General features: G+C 42.2%; 1 protein-coding gene across 1 annotated transcript; it reads right to left on the bottom strand.

The window, feature by feature from the left end:
• Window positions 1-1,864: 1,864 nt before the first annotated feature.
• On the bottom strand, window positions 1,865-22,029 carry LOC117702985 (uncharacterized). Its single transcript, XM_034494287.3, is given in 6 exon segments — window positions 1,865-5,947; window positions 5,949-7,675; window positions 14,634-14,732; window positions 15,916-16,042; window positions 16,871-16,923; window positions 21,946-22,029. Coding segments are annotated over 5 exon segments (2,097 nt in total). The 5' UTR covers window positions 16,904-16,923; window positions 21,946-22,029; the 3' UTR covers window positions 1,865-5,836.
• Window positions 22,030-22,848: the final 819 nt, after the last annotated feature.

Genomic DNA, 22,848 nt, shown 5'->3' with positions numbered 1-22,848 from the left:
TGAAAAGAAGTCCGACCCAGCCATGTGATAACTACAGAAAATGTGTTAAATACTGTAGCAGATTCAAAGTGACCATCTTCGCATAATCAAAAGAAAACTCGAGTCGATTATAAAATGGAGGTAGATTAATAAAGAGGACATCAAGTGACAAACACACTGGGCATGGTAGCATATGCCTTTTATCCCATCAATAGGGAGGCAGAACAAACTGCATGCCTGTTAGAAGAGGCCACCGAGGACTACACAGTAAAACCCTGTCTAAAAACTAAAATACACTCAGATTATGGTGGCAGATGCCTTTAATCACCACCCAAGAATGACAGAGGCGTCTTGAAAAACCAAAATAATTAAACAAAAATAAACTCACAGTATACTCCTGTCTCGAAAAAAATTAATAAACTAAAATTCAGAGTATACCCCTAATGTCTCAAAATACTAAATAAAAAATAAACTAAAATAAACTCCTTTAAATATGCACATCTTTAAAGATGAGAAGAACCTGATAGAGCAATAAGGAATGCCAGCCAAATCCACCATAACATACAAACGTTTTTAATCCCAGGAACTTATAAAACAAACCCAGAAAAGCAACAGACCACAGTTGATCTGGACAGCATCTCAACCATGAACGCAGTCAGAATAAAAACTGAGACAGTTAAACTTTAGTGAAATCGGGCCGGGGGAGGGGGGGCTTGAAGGGAGGGCATCTCATACACACACCTATGGCTGAAGTGTTCATTATCCTGAGATATTTCTATTTAAAGCTTCCTTTTGTATGATTTTTAAGTAATACTTTATATATTTTCTACTGCACTTTTTGAGTTGCTATTTTGTCTTTATTACCATTACAGCATGGTAAAAGTTATTGATGAGTGTGTATACTTTTTTATAACTTTCCATTAAATTTTTTTCTATTTTATTTTTTTACAATCCAGTCACTGCCCACCTTCTGGCCCACACCCCTCCCTCCACAGTTCCTCATCCCATTCCTCTTCTCCCTTGTCTCCAAGAGGATATCCCCACCACCACCCCCATCCCATCCCACCCCACCAGGCCTCCCCATTCCCTGGGGCCTCAAGTCTCTCAAAGGTTAGTTGTGTCTTCTCTCACTGAGGCCAGATCAGGCAATTCTCTGCTGTATATGTGTCTGGGAGCTCATATCAGCTGGTGTATGCTGCCTGGTTGGTGGCTCAGTGTCTGAGAGATCTCTGGGGTCCAGGTCAGTTGAGGTTCCTGGTCTTTCTATGAGGTCACCCTCCTCCACAACTTCTTCCAGCCTTTCCCTAATTCAACCACAGGGGTCCCTAACTTCAGTTCATTGGTTGGGTGTAAGTGTCTGCTTCTGACTCATTCAGCTATTCGCTGGGCCTCTCAGAGGGCAGCCATGCAAGACTCCTGTATGTAAGCACACCATAGCATCAGTAATAGTTTCAGACCTTAGAGTCTTGAGATAGATCCCAATTTGGGTTGGTCACTGGACCTCCTTTCCCTCAATCTCTTCTCCATTTTTGTCCCTGCAGTTCTTTTAGACAGGAACAATTCTGGGTTTTGACTGTGGGATGACAACCCCATCCCTCCACTTGATGCCCTGTCTTTCTACTGGAGGTGGACTCTCCCCACTGTTGGGCATTCCCTCTAAGGTCCCTCCCTTTGAAAGTCCTAAGAGTCTCTCACCTCCCAGGTCTCTGGTACTTTCTGGAGTGTCCCCTCACCTCCTATGCCCTGTGGTTACCTATTTCCATTCATTCTGTTGGCCCTGAGGGCTTCTCTCCTGTCTTCCCCTCTCCATATCTGATCATGTTCCCCTTTTCCCCTCCGCCTCCCCTTTCCTACCCAGGCCCTCCCTCTGCCTCCTGTGATTGCTTTCTTCTCCCTTCCATTGGGACTGAGAATCCTCACTTGGGCCTTTCCGCTTGCTAAACTTCTTAAATTCTGTGGATAGTATCCTAGGTATTTTGTACTTTTTTGGCTAATATACACTTATTAGTGAGTACATACCATGCATGTCCTTTTGGGTCTGGGTTACTTCACTTGGGATGATATATTCTAGTTCCATCCATTTGCCTGCAAAACTCATGATGTGCTCATTCTTAATAGCAAATACCATTCCATTGTGTAAATGAACCACACTTTCTGTATCCACATTTTCTTCTGTTGTGGGACATCTGGGTTGTTTCCAGCTTCTGTCTATCACAAACAAGGCCACTATGAACACAGTAGGACATGTGCCCCTGTGGCATGGTGGGGCATCTTTTGGGTATATGCCAAGAGTGGTATAATAGCTGGATCTTCAAGTAGAACTATTTCCAAATTTTTGAGGAAACTCCAGATTGGTTTCCAGAGTGGTCTAGTAGTTTACAATCCCACCAGCAATGGAGGAGTGTCCAATGGCTCAGGCTCTAAGATCAAGAATTTATAAATGGGACCTCATGAAACTGAAAAGCTTCTATAAGGCAAAGGACACAGTCAATAGGACAAAACAGCAGCCCACAGATTAGAAAACAAAACGTCACTAACCCCACATCCAATAGAGAGCTAATATCCAAACTATATAAAGAACTCAAGAAGCTAAGCTCCAAAAAAAACCCAAACAACCCAACCAATAAATGAGGTACAGAGCTAAACAGAGAATTCACAGTGGCAGAATCTCAAATGGCAGAGAAGCACCTAAAGAAAAGCTCAAAGTCCTTAGCGATAAGGGAAATGCAAGTCAAAATGACCCTGAGATTACACCTTACACCAGTCAGAATGGCTAAGGAAAAAAAAAAACTTAGGTGACAGTACATGTTTCTACGGCACTTTTAAAACTTAAAGACAGCATCCCTGGCTGGTTTTGGTTGCTCCTGCTGACTCATCGATACAGCAGAGGACTGGCGGTTTCTGATGGATCTTGCCACTGCTGCTGATTCATGTTTGGTATCCTGACACTATCTTGATCAGCTGAGCATACACAGGCACTTTTGGCCTCCCCAGTCTGTGCGGCAGATGACTGTTAATGATGGTGCTCCTGCCTATAATGACCTGACCTGGCATCCAATAGAGCTAGCATTTTAAAGAGGCTATGGTGTTATATGGCTTGCAATCTCCATTTTCATCTTTGGTGAAGCTGCTCCCAATTACACAGGTCACATGATAAAAAGAAGATATAAACCAAAAAAAGTGAGGTTTTTACTAAGCATAGCACCAATTACACCACACAATTTGAATTATGGTATTCAACTTACACGATAACATTATTATGCTATCCACTTAAAGTTGATTTCAATTTTTATCTATATTTAACCAAGATTAAACTATTCATACATATCTTTGTTTGGAAGGAAGTTTCTCCACATAGATTACTTATCCACAACAAAATAGGCCTTATAATAGACCTCTGGCATCCACCATCTTATAAAAATGACCAGTCTTAATTTCATCAATAGTGTTATAACTGACACATAAATGTTTCTGGATATGTTGCAACACAATATAAAATCTATAATGTGTTATTGCCCAAAATGTTACAACTGAATCTAATCTCCCTTGGATAAAAGACACAAAATCTAAGTGCCATTGATGCAGCTGAGTGATTGAGCACATTCCTACTGTGCACAAGACCCTGTGTTAAGTCATCACTGAAAATGTAATGAGAATACTGGATTCTCCTCAGGATATATTCATTTGAAAAAGGGAGTTTGGAGGCCAACTACATAACTTCTGAATGTTGTAAAATTCTGGATAATTTCCTTAAGAGCATTTATGGTTCTGTGGTATACAAGACATTCCATCTGGGCCAATGTAGTAAGGGATAAAATGTCATGTCTACAACTTTATTTTTTCATAAAGGGACTGTATACTGCCACAGCTGGACTTAAAAGTCAGTATATAGCTAGGCTTGCCTTCAACTCTTGATCCTCCTGACTCAGCTTTGTAACAACTTAAGGATTCAGGTATGTATTACCACTTCCAACTCTAAAACTTATTCTTAATGGTACAGCCCCAAATATCTATATGTACAGAAAAATAGAATCAATCTTGTAAATTCACAATTTTCAACCTAGGTGAGGATGCAGAAGTGTGTTGACCATTCCATGTTTTTCATATGGATGAAAATTTTCACACATGTATTTAAATTAGGCTAATATTTTTTGTTAATGTGTTGCAGGGAACACACTAGATACCACTCACATATACTTTAGACCAAAATAAAAGTCTTTATTTCAGCCAGCTCTGAGTACCTTAAGGAATTGGAGCCCAATTATAGCCTCAACCATTTAGCGCAAACCCCACATCCTATTATCTTGCTCTGCAGCTGCAGGGGGAACTTTTATGCAAACAAGCATTTTAAAAGAAGCCAAAATAAACAGAGATCTGGAGGAGGTGGTTTAAATGGAAGCCAGGATAAACTATCAGAGCCGATTTGATCTCCAGTTCCTGCAACAGATTTGGGTAATATTCCATGAGATTTGCCATCAAGGAAATTAAAGTCTAGTCAAAGCTAAAATGTTTTCAGCAAGAATAAGGGATGGAGGATCCTGTGGAATTTTTTTTAAAATCTTATTACAAATGTATGGTTTATCTTGATATGTGGGCAGAGGACATAAATAATAAGGTTTTAATTTTTGAAATTTTATGGCTTTCAATACTTCAGAAAGTCACTATTCTTCACTGGCTGTGTTTTTTAAAATTGGCACACAATTACTTTAGAAATGGACACATGAAATCCTTTCATGTTCTTTTTCATCCATCAGATGTATCCAGAATGGAGTTATTTAAAATGTAATAGTAGGTAAAAGCATGCAGCTTTCCTAAACTCTCTAAAGTACCATTAGGCTTTCATGTCAGTTATACTTATACAAATAAAAGGAGAAAAATGTAAAAGTTATTTTATAGAACACAGACAATAACCATGTTGCCTCAACTTTGGTACTCTGCTGGCCATTAACAGATTATACAAAAAGAAAGCATATTCAGTATACTATCCAGGAGCCATGAGATATTAATGGTGACAACGAAGGCATCTCAGATAAAACTAGTTCCAATAACTGCTCTCCCTAAGTTGACTGTCCTGGGTGACTATTGATGAATTAAGTTTACACAACTAACAAGATGAGAGCAAATGAAGAACATGATTACTACACTGTATTTCTGACATTAAAAGACATTCTCAACAGAGTATCTTTGCTGAGCAACTATCTTCCCATATTTCCATTCCAAAGGATTTATTGTTATCAACAGTATATGAATAATCTGATGTTAATAAAATCCTAGGATATATTAAAGTTCCCATGTTCTTTTAAGGCAGTCTCCCCAGTGTGAGTTCTCTGATGTCCAGTAACATTTTTTTACAATGGCTTGTCTACCTTACTTACATTCATAGGGCTCCTGGCAATTATGGAGTTTCTGATGTTGTGTAAGCTCACCATTTACAATAAATGTTTTTCCTGAGTCTTCACATTCACAGAATTTCAGACTCTCTGACGAGCTTTAAGAGCTGAGCTAACTCTGTAAATGTTCACACAATGCTCTCATTCATAGTGCTTGACACCAGCATGGATTCTTTTACAATGAAATCCTAAGCTTCAACTGCAGGTATTTCCACTTCTTTACCCTGATAGAGTTTCCTTACAGTATGAATTTGCCACTGTGCAGTGAAGGTTGAATTAAGCTAAACATTTTTCCACCTTACTTAATTATACTCATAGACTTTTTCACCAGTAGGACTTCTCTTATATACACATAGCTTAGAATTACTGAAGGCCTTTCCACATTCCTTACATCAAAAGACTTGTTATAAATATTAAATTTAGCATGTTAGATCAAGTTTCCTATACAACTAAGGTCTCTCACATTCCTAACTGGTTACATTTCTCACTAGTGTGAATTCTTTGATGTATTTTAAGGTCTCACATTCTTTACATTCATAAGAATTCTTGCCACTATGAAATTTAAAATGTCTAAGAAAATTGGGAATGGTATTTTAGAACTTCCCCATATCCACTATGTTGAAAAGGCTTCTCACTAGTATAGATTCCCTGATGAATGCTAAGGTTTACTCCAGGAACAAAGTCCATTCTACCTTTCTTGCACTGAAAGAATTTATCAGTGTGAATTCTCTGATGTTTATTAAGTTGAGATTTAAATCTGAAAGCTGACCCACACCGCTGACATTCAAATGGCTTCTCTCCAGTATGGATCCTCTGGTGGCGAGTTAGGTATGCCAGAACAATGAAAGCCTTTCCACATTCTTGACATTTAAAAGGTTTCTCACCAGAATGAATTTTCTGATGTTGGAACAGGCTTGCCCGGTAAATAAAAGCTTTCCCACACTCATTGCATTCATATGATTTCACACCAGCATGAACAGCGCCATGTTGAACGAGGGTGGATTCACGCTTGAAGGACTTCCCACATACCTCGCATTCAAAGGGTCTTGTACTTGTATGAACAATTTTATGGTTATTAAGCTGGCTGCGAAGAAGGAAAGCCTTTCCACATTCTTTACATTCAAAAGGTCTCTCACCACTGTGAGATTTCTGATGACGAATAAGGTTTATTTTAAGTCTAAAGAACTTCCCACATTTTTCACACTGGAAGAGTTTCTTTCCAGTGTGAATACTCTGATGTTCAGTAAAACTTGACTTTTGACGAAAGCATTTCCCACATTCCTCACACTGATAGGGTTTCTCATCAGTATGAATTTTCTGATGGTCATTAAGTCGGGTCTTCCGTCTAAAGGCTGACCCACACAACTCACACTTAAAAGGTTTCTCTTCCATGTGAATTTTCTGGTGCTCAGAAAGGTATACCTGAAGACGAAAAGCCTTCCCACATACATTACATTCAAAAGGTTTCTCACCTGAATGAATACTCTGGTGCAAAACAAGGTGCATGGCAGTTCTGAATTTCTTGCCACACTCCTTGCACTCAAATGACTTCTCTCCAGTATGGATGCTCTGGTGCCTAGTGAGCTGAGCCAGAACAATGAAGCCCTTTCCACAGTCCTTGCACTGAAAGGGTCTCTCACCAGAATGAATTTTCTGATGTTGCTTGAGGCTTTTGAGTCGTTTAAAGACTTTTTCACACTCATGACATTCATATAGTTTCATATCTGCATGAACAATCCTATGTTCAACAAGGCTGGAGACACAGTAAAAGGCCTTACCACATTCTTTGCATTTAGATGGTTTTTCCCCTGTATGATTGGTTTTATGGTACTTCAGCAGGTCTGGAAGATGAAAAGCCTTTCCACATTCATTACATGTGAAAGGTTTCTCACCACTGTGAGACTTCTGATGTCGTGTAAGCTGCTGGTGGAGTCTGAAGACCTTCCCACAGTCCTTACATTCACAGGGCTTCTCTCCAGTGTGAATACTCTGATGCTGAGTAAGAGTTGACCTACAACCAAAGCACTTCCCACACTCTTTACATTCATATGGTTTTTCTATGTTGTGAGCAAGAGTCTGGCTGGTATAAGGAGGCATTTCTTCCTTGGTAGTAAACTTTTGACCAGCACCTCCTTCTTGATAAGCCTGTAGTCCATTGAATGTACTATAGGTGGGGCCATTACTAAAAGTAGAGCCCTTGAGGTCAAAAGTTCTACTTAATTGCTTTATGTTCTGTTCAGAAAATTTTCTATTATTAATATGATTTTCTGGAGATATGTTTCCAGCATTATAATCTGTCTCTAAATCTGAAAGAAAAGGAGAAAGCAGGAATACGTTATTTCCCAGTACACACATACACATTTTTCTGTAACATAAAAGCCATTAAATGAATGGCCAAACTAAGTATTCTCTGAGAAGCTGAATGGGAGCAAGAAGGGCAACAATAAGACAAGTTTAAGACAACATTCTTGCCGGGCAGTGATGGCGCACGCCTTTAATTCCAGCACTTGGGAGGCAGAGGCAGGCAGATTTCTAAGTTCGAGGCCAGCCTGGTTTACAGAGTGAGTTCCAGGACAGCCAGGGCTATACAGAGAAACCCCGTCTCAAAAAAACAAAACAAAACAAAACAAAAAAACAAAACAAAAAAAACAAAAAAACAAAAAAAAAGACAACATTCTTTATAGTAGAAGAGGTTGGAAATTGGAAGACATGCCCTTAGTGAGAATTCTGGTTTCTTTAAAAACACAGAAATGCTATGAGAATAGGGTTTTGGTTTTTTGTTTGTTTTCCTTAGTAATAGCACCAGTCATCCTGAACTCATTTTGAAGATTAGGCTGGCCTGGAACTCAGAGATATCCATCTAACTCTTCTTCTCTGCTGCTGGGATTAAAGGTGTATGTTACTACCTCTAGTATATGTGTTTAATGTGAGGGCTGGGATATGGGGCTACTTCAGACTGTCCACAGTAAAAGACTATGATTTGCCTCATGCTCTGGCAGGGCCTTGATTTAGCCAGCTCCAGATAGTTTCTACAAGTGTTTATATTTGGAATTCTGAGTTCAAGGTCAGCCTGGTCTACAAAGTGAGTACCAGGCCAGGACAACTCTATACACAGACACCCTGTTTCAAAAAAACAAAACCAAAAAGGAAAAAAAAAATGGCGCAAGCTAACAGATGCTAATAAACTAACTAACTATGAAAACAGGATCCATTCTTCTGCTGCACCCAATAGAAACACCATAATACCAAGGACAGACAGCATCTTGGGGTAAAAGCATTGAAAATGATTTTCCAATTCCAAGTAAACAGACCTAAGAAGCAAGCTGGTGTGTCCATTTTAATATCTGACAAAATAGACTTCAAACCACAACCAACCAGAGCAAATAGGACAGGTCATTCATTACATGTTTATCAAAGGAAATATCCATCAATATCTGTGCAAACATAGAACACCCAATTTAGTAAAATAAAAAAATTTACAGCTTAAATCATATATTGCCTCTCACTCACTGATAGAGGGAGACTGTAATATTCAACTCACGCCAATACATAGGTCATTCAGAAAAAACTGAACAGAGAAGTGTTGGAGCTAACTGACATTATGAACCCAATTGACCTAACAGATATCTACAGGACATTCAATCCAAACACAAAAAAAACCATACCTCCTTTTCATCACCTCATTAAATGTTTTCCAAAATTCACAAGCACAGGAAAAGACTTTCTCTTAGGAGAGAGTCAACCCTCGATACTATTAATGACACTCTGCTACGTTTGCAGACAGGAGCCTAGCATAACTGTCTTCTGAGAAGCTTCATCCAGCAGCTGATGGAAACAAATGCAGAGACCCACAGCCAGGTGGAGTTCAGAGAGTTCATCGAAGAATGGGAGGAGTAGGACTGAGGGAGCTGGAGGGGTCAAGGACACTATAAGAAGACCTACAGTCAAAGAACCTGGGCCCATGTGGGTTTGGAGAGGATGAACCACCATCTAGAGAACATGCAGGGGCTGGACCTAGAACCACAACACATCTGTAGCAGATGTCCAGTTTTGTCTTCATGTGGGTTCCCTAACAATTGGAGCAGGGGCTGTCTTTGACTCTGTTGCCTGCCCTTGCATAGGTGAGCTGCCTTGTCTGGCCTCAGTGGAAGAGGATGCTCCTAGCCCTGCTGGGACTTGATGTGCCAAGGCAAGTTGATAACCATGGAAGGCTTCCCCTGCTCTGAGGAAAAGCGGAGGGCGTAACAGGGAAAGGGGGTTGTGAGGATTGGGACTAGGAGGAGGAGAGGGTATGACTGGAATGTGAAGTGTATAAATAAATTAATGAAAAAAAGTTGGTTATCAATAATAGAAAAACAGAAAGCTTACAAATTCATGGAAATCGAATAAGTGAAAATTCAGTTAAAATTGGCTCAAGACAGAGATTCAGAGATTGAGAGAGAAATTAAGGACTTCCTAAAATTTAATGAAAATAAAGACACAATACATCCAAACTTAGGGCACATGATAAAGGCAGGCCTAAGAGGCAAGTTCATAATACTATGTACCTAAATAATAAGACACTGAAAGATCTCACTCTAACAACTTAACACCAGAACAAAAAGCTATTTTAAAAAAAACAACAAAAATAGACCATTAAGTAATGAAACTCAGGGCTGAAATCAATAAAAGAAAAACAAAGGAAAAAATGCGAAGAATCAAGGAAACAAAGAGCTGGTTCTTTGAGAAAATTATTAAGACTGACAATCCCTTAGTCAAATTAACTGAAAGGCAGAAAGAGAAGATGCAAATTCACAATATTAGAGATGAAAGGACAGAGCTGTAGCTGGTCTCTGCTGATTTGTGGGATCTTCTTTTACCTCACCCTTTACCCTCCCTGTCTCCCCATTTCATCCCCAACACTGAATATGAGAGAAAGGATACCAGACATAGAGGAATTAAGAAAATCCCTGAATCTAATTTCTTTCCATTTGTTTCTTCTTTGGCCACAGATAATAAGAAACTGCAACCAACCTCCCTAAATGACCAACAATCACCCAGCATTCCTCTCAGGGCCCTAGCATTTTTGTACCCTCTGAATAGAGCCCAGAATTCTAACTGTCACACAATCGCAGAAATTATCAACAGCAGGCAAAAATACGTTTCTGCTAGAGCATGAGGCAAATCATAGTCAGATGTTGTGGACAGTCCAAAGCAACACCACTTTCCTACAACTGGGATTAAACGAACTACATTCTTATCCTATTTCTGTGTTTTTAAGGAAAGTTCAGAATTCTCTCACTACACAAAATAACAGACACTGGAAATTCAGACAATCATTAGGACATGCAATAAAACCTGAAAGAAACTCCACCAAATTGAAAAATCTAAAATAAATGGGTGTTTTTCCAATACATACCTTTATCAAAGTCCAATGAAGATCAGATAAAAAATTTAAATAGACCTATAACACCTAGTGAAATAGAATCAGTAATTTAAAGTCTGTCAAACAAAAGAAATCTAGGGCCAGATAGCTTTAGCTCAAAATTCAACCAGACCTTCACAGACTTCATGCCAATACTCATCAAATTATTGCTCAAAACAGAAACACAAGGAACACTGCTAAATTCTTTTTAAGAGGTCACAATCACCCTGATACCCAAACAATATAAAGATTCAACAAACAGAACTACAGACCAATTTCCCTGATGAACATAGATGCAAAAATTCTCAATAAGATACTTGAAAACTGATTCCAAGACCATTCAAATAGATCATCAATCACAATCAAATAAGCTTCAACCAGAGATCCAGGGACTGTTTGACATACATAAGTCAATGAATGAAATCCACCATGTCAATCAAAGGAAAGACTAAAGCAACAGAATCATCTGATTAGATGCAGAAAGCTCCTTTGACAACATACAATAGTGATTCAAGTAAGAGTCCTAGAGAGATTAGGGACTGAAGGGAGAGACACATTGCAACACAATAAAGGCAGTATACAGCAAGCCCAAAGACAGTATCACCTTAAATGGAGAAAAACTCAAAGCAATTACATTGAAATCCAGAAGAAGACAAGGCTGTCCAAACTCTGTTCCTACTCAGGAAAGTATTTGAAGTTTTACCTAGAGCAATAAAACAACTGAAGATCAAAGGAATGCAAATTGGAAAGGTCAAAGTATCTTGATTTGCAGATGATATGACCACACACATAAGTAACCCTGAAGATTCCAACTGGGGAAGTTCTACAGCTGATAAACACATTCAGCAAAGAAGCTGAATACAAAATTAACTTGACAACAAACAGCAAATTTTCTATGTACAAATGACAAATGAACTGAGAAAGAGAAAGAAATCACAGAAACAATAACTTTCACAATACTCTCAACTAACATACAATATCATGGGGTAACTCTAACCAAGCAATTGAAAAATATATATGATATAAAATGGTAAAACACTGAAAAGAGAAACTGAAGAAGATACCTGAATATGGAAAGATCTTCCATGTCCATGGATCATGAGAATTAATTTAGTTAACTTGACCATTCTATCAAGAGCAATATACTGCCGGGCGGTGGTGGCACACGACTTTAATCCTAGCACTTGGGAGGCAGAGGCAGGCGGATTTCTGAGTTCGAGGCCAGCCTGGTCTACAAAGTGAGTTTCAGGACAGCCAGGACCACACAGAGAAACTCTGTCTGGAAAAACTCAAGTCGTACTACAGAGCTACATTAACAAAAACAACATGGTATTGGTATAGAAACAGACAAATTGATCAAGGGAAGTAAATTGAAGATATAAATCAACACCTATGGACACATGACAGTTGATAAAGAAGCCAGAAATATACACTGGAAAAAAGACAGTGTTTTCAACAAAGCACAGCTGCATGTACAAGAATGCAAATAGATCCATGCTTATCACCCTGTACAAAACTTTACTCCAGTGAATCAAATATCTCAATGTGAAACCAGATACAGTGAACTTGACAGAAGAGAAAGGAGGAATAGAGTGGCACTCATCAGCACAGAAAAAAAGACTTTCTGAAGAGAACACCATAGACACAGGCAGGGAGAACAACTAATAAATGGGGCACTGTGAAACCAAAAAGGTTCTGCACAGCAAAGGACAACGCCATTGCCACAACTCGGCGGGCTACAGAATGGAGAGAGAGTTTACCAACTACACATCTAACACAGGCCGAATATCCAAACTATACACAGAACTAAAAAATCTACATAGCTACAAAACAAATAACCCAGATCTAAAAAGAGAATTCTCAACAAGAAACTCAAATGACTGAGACACACTGTTGGGGGCCGACTTTTAGCAGAAAGCGGCTATCAGCTTTGCAGCCATCTTGAGCCATATACCCTGACATGTGACTTGGATTACAATAGGCTACAACAGCTGAGCACACTCCGATAATCTTGGTTTAGATACCTTGGGTGTGTGAGATTAAAGGTGTGTGAGATTAAAGGTGTGTAATTTAAGACCGTGATTTAGAAGTGTAGAGATCAGATTTAGAGACAAGACCTAAGGGCATGATTAAAGGTGTGACCAAAAGGCATGGCTTAGAAGTGAGACATAGAAAAGGCAGAGGCAGACATAGATCAGAGAATCAGACTGAGGAGACAGAGAAGCAGGCACTTGGGAGAGAATTTGGAAGAAGTAACTTGGAACTTGGAGGCACTAGGGACTAGGAACTAGGGACTAGGAACTTAGGACTTGAGACACTTAGAGGAAGAGAGACTGAAGAATAAATGGGATTGAAGCACACTCTGTCTGGTCTCCATTCCTCGCAACCGCCCTCACTCTCTCTCTTCCTGAACCCCCAACCCGAGGACTGGAGCAGCAGCTTGGGCCGGGATACAGTGGCCACCAAACGCGGGGCAGCCCGGGCCTCAACATTTTGCTCGGGCCGCCGCCACATTTTTTGGCGCCCGAACAGGGACCAGCTTAGGCCGCGACAACACACCAAAAAACTTTTTCAACATCTTTAGCTATCACAGAAATGTAAATCAAACTACTTTGAGCTTTCATCTTGTACCTGTCAGAATGGCTAAGATCAATAAGTGATCACGCAGGCTGGCAAACATGTGGAATAAGGGGATACATATCCATTAGGGTGGGAGTGAAAATATGTGTGCTGGTTCCTCAGTAGGTGAGAATCTATCTACATCAAGATGCAGATATACTCTTGGGCACCCAAAGGAAGTTTCATACGTTAACAGAGACACTTGCTCAAACATGTAGATTGCTGTTCAACAATAATAGCAAGAAATGGGGAAAAAAACCCAACATGTCCTTCAACAGAGGAATGCATAATGAAACTGTGGTCACTTGCACAACAGAATACTACTGGGCTATTTAAAACAATAAATAAAGAGAATCATGAAATTTGGCAGGTAAAAGGTTGGAACAGAAAGTCCCCAAATCCAATAGTTGGATCTTCCTACCTCAAAAGATCTGGATCGGAGGTGGGTCCTCTCATTTTGAATAATTTAATTAAAAAATCTCTCTCACAGGTGTACCCAGTTGCTTAGGGGTTAGTTGATGCAGATGTGCCCAAGATGACAACCAAGAAGATCAATCACAGCTCCCTGCCAAGCTGGGTAGAAGGATGTGTTGTGTGTGTGCATGTTCAGTTGTGGTCTGTTGAGGGTCTCTCATTTGCTTGGAGCTGCACAAGTAAACTAGGCTGACTTTCCAGCAAGCTCAAGGGATCTAATCTGCCTTTGCCACCTCCCCAGTGCTGCAGGAAGGATACACCATCACACCATGTCTACAGTGACCATGAAGACACAGAATTGAAACATTTGGCATGCCTCCCTGTATTACAGCTTTCACTGGGGCTGAAACTGTCCTAGCTTTGGTTCAGTGTCAACAACACTGAAAGCTCTGCCAGGGGCCCTGGGTTAGAGTACCAGCAGCCACCTGTGACTCCAGCCCAGGGAGCTGACCCTCTCTATGGCCTCTGTGGACACCTGCACACATGTGTGCACACACACAACCAATAATGAGATACTTGTAAAGGTTACAGAGAGGGCACCTGCTCCAGTGGGAGGGAAGAAAAGAAGAACTGAAAGTGACTCATGAAACAGAAGCCCCTCTGACAGCTTCTGCTCTGACCTTGACTTCCTTCCCAGGCTCAGGCATGTTTCCCACAGACCCTGGGGCTTCGAAGGAAGTTTGCCACATCCAGTGTCAGCTCTGTGGAGCCTCTCTGACCACATGCAGTGCCTGGCAGGGCTGCAGGCTCACCTCACTCTTACTCACCTGGGCTCAGCCTGTCTGTTTCTTCCTTCACAGCCATCCAGGGCTCTTTCTCCTGCTCTAGTAAGGTGATCAGATCTGGCTTGGAAATGCAACTTCCCACTTAAAAGAAAGAAAGAAGTGGCTCATTGTGTAGACATTTTTCCCCCTGAGACTCAGTGTCTATAATTATCCCAAGATGCAATGGAATGTGATAGGTAGAGCAGGCTGGCCTTGAACTTACTTGATCTGCCTGCCTCTGCCTCAAAAATGCTGGGACTGAAGGTGAGTGCCACCATGCCCTGGCTGTGCAGATTTTTTTTAAATACAGACTTATTTATTATAAAGGTCTATAGGGCATGGCACAGTGGATCATGCCTGTGAGCCCAGCAGGTGGGGGAATGAGTCAGGCTGTCACAGCTGCAAAGCAAGACCCTTGTCTCAGAAAAACAAATAAAAATTCTAAAAGCCAAACTAATGCTGAGGAAAGACTTCAGAGAAGAGAAAAGTGACCACGGCAAGAACCCAGCTGCCTCAGAAAAATGTTTCAGTCTCCCTGAAATGCAGATGGCGGTTTGTCACTTAAGAGGAGACCATAGCTGAGTACTGAGAACACGGATGCTTAGATTACACTGTCTAGTGTGACCCCATCTCTGCAGCTCATGAACAATGACATTCATTTAGGCAAGTGCTATAGGATTCTATGCTCAGTTTTCCATCTAAAACTGGGCATGGTGGCGCACACTGAGTCACACTTGAAGAGCGTAAGCAGACAGAGGAGAAGTTCAAGGCTGGGTTTAGTTTCTTGGCAAGTCTGTAGCCAACCTGCACAATGTGACACCAAGCTTCAAAAAAAAAAATTAGGAATAGTAGATTGTTATTTAGATTGAGTTAATGATATTTTTGTATGAGGTTGATATTGACATTAAAAACTTTGAAGCTGATCTGATCTATACCAATACAAAATCATAGTTTTTTTACATTTCTATTTATTTATCTACTAACAACACAACACACCTTTTAATTCAGTGTGAAGACAGCAAGGACTACAGAGGACACATCCCTAGGAAGTGACCTCTATACTGTGGTCAATGTGTAGGCCAAGCTAGCCTGGAATTCACTATGTTATCTGAGTGACCTTGAGCTCACAGAAATTTGCCTCAGTCTTCTGAATGATAGAATGACACACATGGGACAACAAACCAGCTTCAGCTACCACTGGAAAATGATACTGTCCCTTAATTCCCAGTGAGAAAAGTACACAGTGTATGGGACACATCCCCCATTCATGACACACAGGCCTTACCCACGGTAACCAGGTTGCTGTAGGTCTCCAACATCGTGTCCCTGTATAAGATCTTCTGAGTAGCATCCAGGCAGGCCCACTCCTCCTGAGAGAAGTCAACAGCCACATCCCTAAATGTCACTGACCCCTGAAAGAGCAAACACAAGGAGAGTGAAATTGGGGAAGCTTTCAAGATGGACAAACAGAAGGGAAAGGACTCAAGCGTGGGAAGGGAGCCATAAGGAAATGCTCAAGGCACCTGACTGCACGAGCTCCCCATAAACGACGGCTGTGCATATCCACCTACATATCCAATAACTGTGCCTCTCCACTCCATCCTCATCCTTCAGGTTATCCCCACAAAGGAGAAATGTCACCTGGGTCAGGGAAATTACACAAGGAATGCTGTGAGTCCCTGAGTTTATCATACTATCACATGATATCATTAAGTCAATGTGTCTCAGGTCTTCCCTGACTCTGGAGACTTCAATCACCTCCCTATCACAGCCCAAATGACCTTTCCCTCTGATACCTGAACTCTCTCCTAAAGCCTCCTCAAGCAGGTCACCTCTTCACACACATACACAGGGGACACTCACACCCTGGGTCATCAGCCTGACAGCACCACAGATGTCAATCAGGTTTCCCAGTGCAGTCAATGAGACCATCACCTCCAAGCTCAGAAGCCCCCAAAATTCCTGTTTCCCTGTGAGACTGATGCCTCTGCTGCAGTGACAGTCCTCCCTCACCACAGACCAAGCAGAGAGCACATGTCCAGGAATGCATTCAAAGACAACCCCAGTACCAGCTGGGAAGAGGCTCAGACAGGAAGTGCTCAGACCTGCCAACCCTCACTGTAAAGAGGCAGACTGGGATGGGGGATTCTGGATCCAGGGTAAGCTTCAAGAGGGAAAGACAAGGAAGAAGTCACCTGACCTGAAAGTCCCCCTATGTCAAGGAGAGACATACAACTTACACAGACCATGTGTTGAGAATTGGAGTTGGCCATTCTTCTTCAGGCTTCCTTCCCTGGGGACAAAAAGAAAGCCTTTCATTGGATTGTGACTTGATGTTCCCAGACTGACTTTGTCACTGTGATTTCAACAACTCCATTTATTTCTCCTGCATCCCCACTCACTCTCTCCCCTCCCACGGCTCACAGCCTCCCCCACACAAATCAGAAGCACACAGGAGCCTACACAAAGCCAATCCTCTCCTAACCCCAGACAACCCATTGCAAAGGGGTCAGGGTGGGAGTGCAGAGCAGACATGTCTGCCTTGAACTTCCTCCAGAAGATGCCAGCAGAAGGGACCCATCTTCCACCCTGAGATCCAGCTAGCCCTGCACCTGGGCTGCTCCTCCTACTGTGAGCAGACCTTCCTGCTGGAACCCCACCTATCAAGGCTGCCAGGGGCTTACAGCATCCAAATGGCACCTCCTTTGAAAACTCAGGGCTCAAGCACAGCAAGGCTGGAGGGGCTGCAGCTGCAATGCTCAGGCAGGGTCCAGCCTTCTGTCCCCACTTTCAGTCAATGGGACTGTGCACCATGGAACACTTTCCTGAGAGTCTTCGCTCATCTATTATTCCTAGGTTTACATTGTAGCAATTAAGCCATGATTCTTTATGATGATAATTAGCTAAAAAACATCCTGGCCCAGGAGGTGAGTATGACCTATTTCCCTCTTTCCACCCACAATGGGTCTTCCCACCCTTGATCACTAATTAAGAAAATGCCTTATAGCTGGATTTCATGGAGGCATTTTCTCAAGGGAGGCTCCTTTCTTTGTGATAACTCCAGCTTGTGTCAAGTTTACACACAAAACCAGCCAGTACAATTGACCCCTTGTCAGCTTGACACACAAACATATCACTATTAAGCCTTAAGCCTTACTGTCTTATTCATCCCCAAGATCTAAATAACACCAGAAGTCCCACAGTCTTTACATATAAAATTTTAATCCCTTTAAAAGATCCAATATCTTTTAAAATTCAGTGTCTTTTTACAATTCAGAGTCTCTTAACTGTGGACAACATAAAATACTTTCTTACTTCGAGAGGGAAAAATATCAAGGTACAGTCACAGTCAAAATCAAACTCCAACTGTCCAATGTCTGGGATCCACTCACGATCTTCTGGGCTCCTCCAAGGGCTTGGGTCACTTCTCCAGCTCTGCTCTTTGTAGCATACACCTTGTCTTCTAGCTCCAGCTGCCTGTACTCCAGTGCTGCTTTTCTTGGTCGTCACCTCATGCTACTGGCATCTCCAAAATACTGCTGTCTTCTGCTGCAACTAGGCTTCACTAATATCCTATAGGTGCTCTTCACGGTACCAGGCCTCTAATCCTTTGCATGACCCCTTCAGTCCTGGGCCATCAACTACCACACAGGCTGCACCTTCACCAATGGCCTTCCATGGCCTCTCACAGTACCAAGCCTCAGCTGCTCTTCATGACCACTTCATGCCTTCAAAACCAGTACCACCAAAGTCCAGCTTCAACAAAAGGTACAACCTTGGCTATCTCTGGCACACAGCATCTTTGTACTCTCAGAAAACACTTCCCAGAAGACTTCACCTCAATGATGATGGTCTCTTCTTAATCACCACTAATTTCTTAGCTCCAGCTAACCAGCATAATAGTCCCAGTAATGTAAAGGTTTCGATTTAGTAGTTCTGGTATCTTGTTAATCACAGCTGATTCTTCAGCCCCAGCTAACCAAAACCACAGAATCTTCACAATCAAAACAGCAAAGGCCCTGATTAAAGACTCTTGTCTTTCATCTTCCTTCTGAAATTTCACAAGCCAGGCCTCCATTGTTTGCACTGTTCTCAACATTATCTTCCAAGTTCCTATAGAATATCCCACAGAGCTCTTAACACCCAATGACTCTTGTAGCCCAAAGTTCCAAAGTCCTTCCACAATCCTCCCCAAAACATAGTCAGGTTGTCATGGGAATAACCCCACTCCTGGTACCAATTTGTCTTAAGTCAGGATTTCTTTCTTTCTTTCTTTTTTTTTTTTTTTTGTTTTGTTTTGTTTTGTTTTGTTTTGTTTTGCTTTGTTTTTGTTTTTGTTTTTCGAGACAGGGTTTCTCTGTATAGCCCTGGCTGTCCTGGAACTCACTCTGTAGACCAGGCTGGCCTTGAACTCAGAAATCCTCCTGCCTCTGCCTCTCAAGTGCTGGGATTAAAGGCGTGCGCCACCACTGCCTGGCTTTTTTAAGTCAGGATTTCTATTCCTGCACAAACATCATAACCAAGAACAAGTTGGGGAAGAAAAGATTTATTTATTCAGCTTACATTTCCACATTGCTGTTCATCACCAAAGGAAGTCAGGACTGGAACTCAAGCAGGTCAGGAAGCAGTTGATACAGAGGCCATGGAGGGATGTTAATGGCTTGGTTCCCCTGGCTTGCTCAACTTGCTTTCTTATAGAACCCAGGACTACTAGCCCAGGGATGGCACCACCCACAGTGGCCCTCCCACCCTTGATCACTAATTGAGAAAATGCTTTACAGCTGGATCTCATGGAGGCATTTCTTCAAGGGAGGTTCCTTTCTCAGTGATAACTCCAGCTTGTATCAAGTTCACACACAAAACTAGCCAGTACACCCATGATCTCAGTCTTGTAAAATCTGAAGCTGGAATAGTAAAATGCTGTTTCCTGGGGTGTGAGTGGCAGAGGCTGGATGTGCACCATCAGGGTGGAGAATGGGAGACGTAGACCCACAAGGGAGAGAGCGGGGGATGATGGTCAAGGGCTACAGAACTTCAGCCACACAACAGGAGTTCAGAGATGTGTCGGGCAACACAGTGACTGTGATTAATAGTTTGTAAAGACTAAGAGAGTATGTAGGAAGCCGCTGTTAGCGGTGGTATAATTTGCCATTCCAAGATGGCGCGGACATCATGTCCTCTCCATTAGTAAACAACTAACTGCGCAGGTGCAAAGAGGCAAAAGCGCGCCAAAGTCACTGCCCATCCCGGGGCGTATTATGGGTAATGAGTGAACAGCCAATCAGAAGTGAACAAGTCACTCTAGGGTGTATTTAAGCTGTGCCTCTTCCTGTCTTTGCCCCTTCCGCATTCTTCACTTCTGCTGATACAAGATTAAACCCTCGCTGTGGTAAGTACCCGAATACTGTCTCACGTGTCCTTGTTCTCGGGCGGAGGGGACACGGGAGGCTCGCGGAACAAGAGTAGACAGTAAGTTTACTCATTACAAAAATGTTAGCGATTTAGTCATTCCAGTGTACATACATACTCCAAATTATTATACTTTATACAGTAAAAATAATCATCTGAAAATTAAAAAAAAAAATCTGCTCTACATTAATGCATTCAGTTTGTTTTCTTGTTTTAGAAACAGGTTCTCACCATGTAGCCCAGCTAGTCTGGAACTTGCTATGTGGACCAAGCTGACCCTGAACTCAGTGATCCTCCTGTTTCTACCTCTGAAATGCTGAGATTAAAATTAAGAGAAGCTCACCACAAGGCTGAGCTTCTCTTTCTGAGTCATTTTCTTAAATATCCAACAGTAATCGCATTATTCCTCACACCCCCTTGTCCTGCAGAACACTGAGGAGAATGAACCCAAAATGGCCTCACAGAGCAATAACTAAAGCTCACCAGGTCCTTAGTATCTGGTGGCACTGCACTAACAGGCTTCACCACAGGCATCCTAAGGTTCAGGACAGGACCAGAGAGCCAGAAGGGGACAGAACCAAGACTCCAACCAGGTTACCACAGATACACACCCCACATTCAACGACAGCATTGCTCACCTGGATCTGACCAATGCTACCCATTTCATACAAACACACAGAGAATAGCCAGCCCTCAAAGATGCCAAATTCAGTGCTACTATTTTCCCACTTTCAATAATGTCACCAGTGAACAGAAACCATCTATATTCTTCCCCTACATGGAATATTTCTTAAATTCCCTGTCTAACCTTAAATGAGTGGGACTCAAACTATGATATTTATTAGGTTCCTCAAAATTACTGGGGGATTAGGCCTAATCAAAATCTCTAAATGACAGTTTGGCTACTGGCTCAACTGTGCTCTCCAAATCCTTGCTGTTTAAAACTTTCTGGGATACTTCTGCAGCAGTCTGGTGTCCTGGGGAAGCATATCACTTTGGCATGTGAGCCCGTTCTCCTCCAGGCTCCAGGTCTTTCCTCTCTTCCCCTGGTGAAGCAGACCTGTGACCTCCAGCCAGTAATTCAAACTCTGCCTCTTTCTATTTCTCCCAGCAAATGGCTATTGCCAGAATTATTTAATCAATAGTTTTAACATTTTGGGAAAAAGAAGTGATTGTAGACAGAAGACATCAAGGATCATTGAAACGATACTGTGAATACTAAGTGGACAGGGAAGGGACAATGTAAGGGCCACAGTGGTGGAAATTATCAATTGGCATGTTCCTCCTTCAGTTGCTGACAGTTCTATATTCTAAAAAGGAAAACCTTATTTCCCAGAGAGAAGGCGCAACCTCACCCTTGAATCTAGATGGGTAGTAACAATGATCTCATGCTCCTCCAGCCCTCATTTTGAATAACAGCTTACGCGGGGAGCCTGAGGAGGAAGCATGAGATCCCAGACTGTATCCGAGAGCATCCTCAGTGAGCACTTTCCTTCACACTCACATGGCTAAAGCTCTGGGAAAGTCGTGGAGCTCAACAAGTAGCTGCCCTCCTAGGCGACCCTCGGAGGCACTTCCAGGCGCACCTGCTCCTCCCAAGCTCAAGTGTGAACCTCGGGGAAACTTCCCTTCAGACTCCGCACTTTGATAGTGAGAAAAAGCAGGAGCAGAAAGCCACAAGCAGAGACACAGATAATGCAGAGAGCTCACGGTGTTATTACACAGACAGAGACAGGCAGGCAGGCAGGCACGCGCGCGCGCCACACACACACCACACACACACACAGAGAGAGACAGACACACACACGATACACCGTGGTCTGTAGTACAGTTATTCTCATATCAACGTCCATCCACCCCATACCCAGGCCCCACACCCAGTCCGATCCGATGGGTCTGGCCTTACTCTGTGGAGACCTAGAGAAAACAAGGATTTCCTCAATAACCAGGAAAAAAAAAAAAAAAAGAATTCCCGCGGTAGAGATGTACGACACCGGAATTGGGTTCCTAACTTCCGGCGCGGTGGACCCTGGGAAATACAGTTCGGCCGGCGAGCTCCGGGAAAGCACAGTACTCTGCGGTTCAGGGACATTTGGTCACGCTACTTGGGCCAGCTCACCTGGGAGCTGTATCCGGTGGTTTCAGGGATTTTGCGAAAAGGCTCAGGCTTTAAAGTTCCCTGTCGTGTGCTCAAAAGATACTTCAGTTCTGTGCCTAACTGATTTTTCTCTCCTGTGGAGTGGACTATTGAGCTGAAATTTTAAAGTTCAGAGTAGAAAGTAAGATCAGATCGGGATGGACGCTTTGCCTGAGACCCACTGAGTGGGGTTCTACCTCTCTGTGCTCTGGCAGGGGTTATGGTAAATTTGAAAACACTGAATTAAAGAATTGGTTGTGTAAAGGTCCATGATTCGCTGAAGAAAGACACCCCAGGCTCAAATAGTATGTAAATACAAAGAGTACTTAATTCTGCAGAAGTGCAGCATAGTGGGGACTTCCATTACAATGATAGAAAGACCCCGAAGTGAGCTGGCAGGCCCAATTTAAAGTACATTAGGGGAGTTCCGGAGTAGGTGGGCTTTGTCTTACTCTGTCAGATAATTGCCCTCCATTTTCTCCACAGGCGCCGTGTGGAGCTGAATACATAACTAGAGAGATTAATGTCCACCATAAATGTTTCCTTATAGTTTTCCTTAGCTACAATAACTTGAATTCCTGCTGGGGTTCTGCAGGCCACACCCCCAGTCTCAGCTCTCAGCTCTTTCTGCCTTTGTCTCCTGCTCTGTGTGTGCATAGCTTCATCCCCCTC

The sequence above is a fragment of the Arvicanthis niloticus genome, chromosome 1 (genome assembly GCF_011762505.2).
Source record: "Arvicanthis niloticus isolate mArvNil1 chromosome 1, mArvNil1.pat.X, whole genome shotgun sequence".
Taxonomy (NCBI): domain Eukaryota; kingdom Metazoa; phylum Chordata; class Mammalia; order Rodentia; family Muridae; genus Arvicanthis; species Arvicanthis niloticus.
This window is presented reverse-complemented; position numbering and strand designations above follow the sequence as displayed.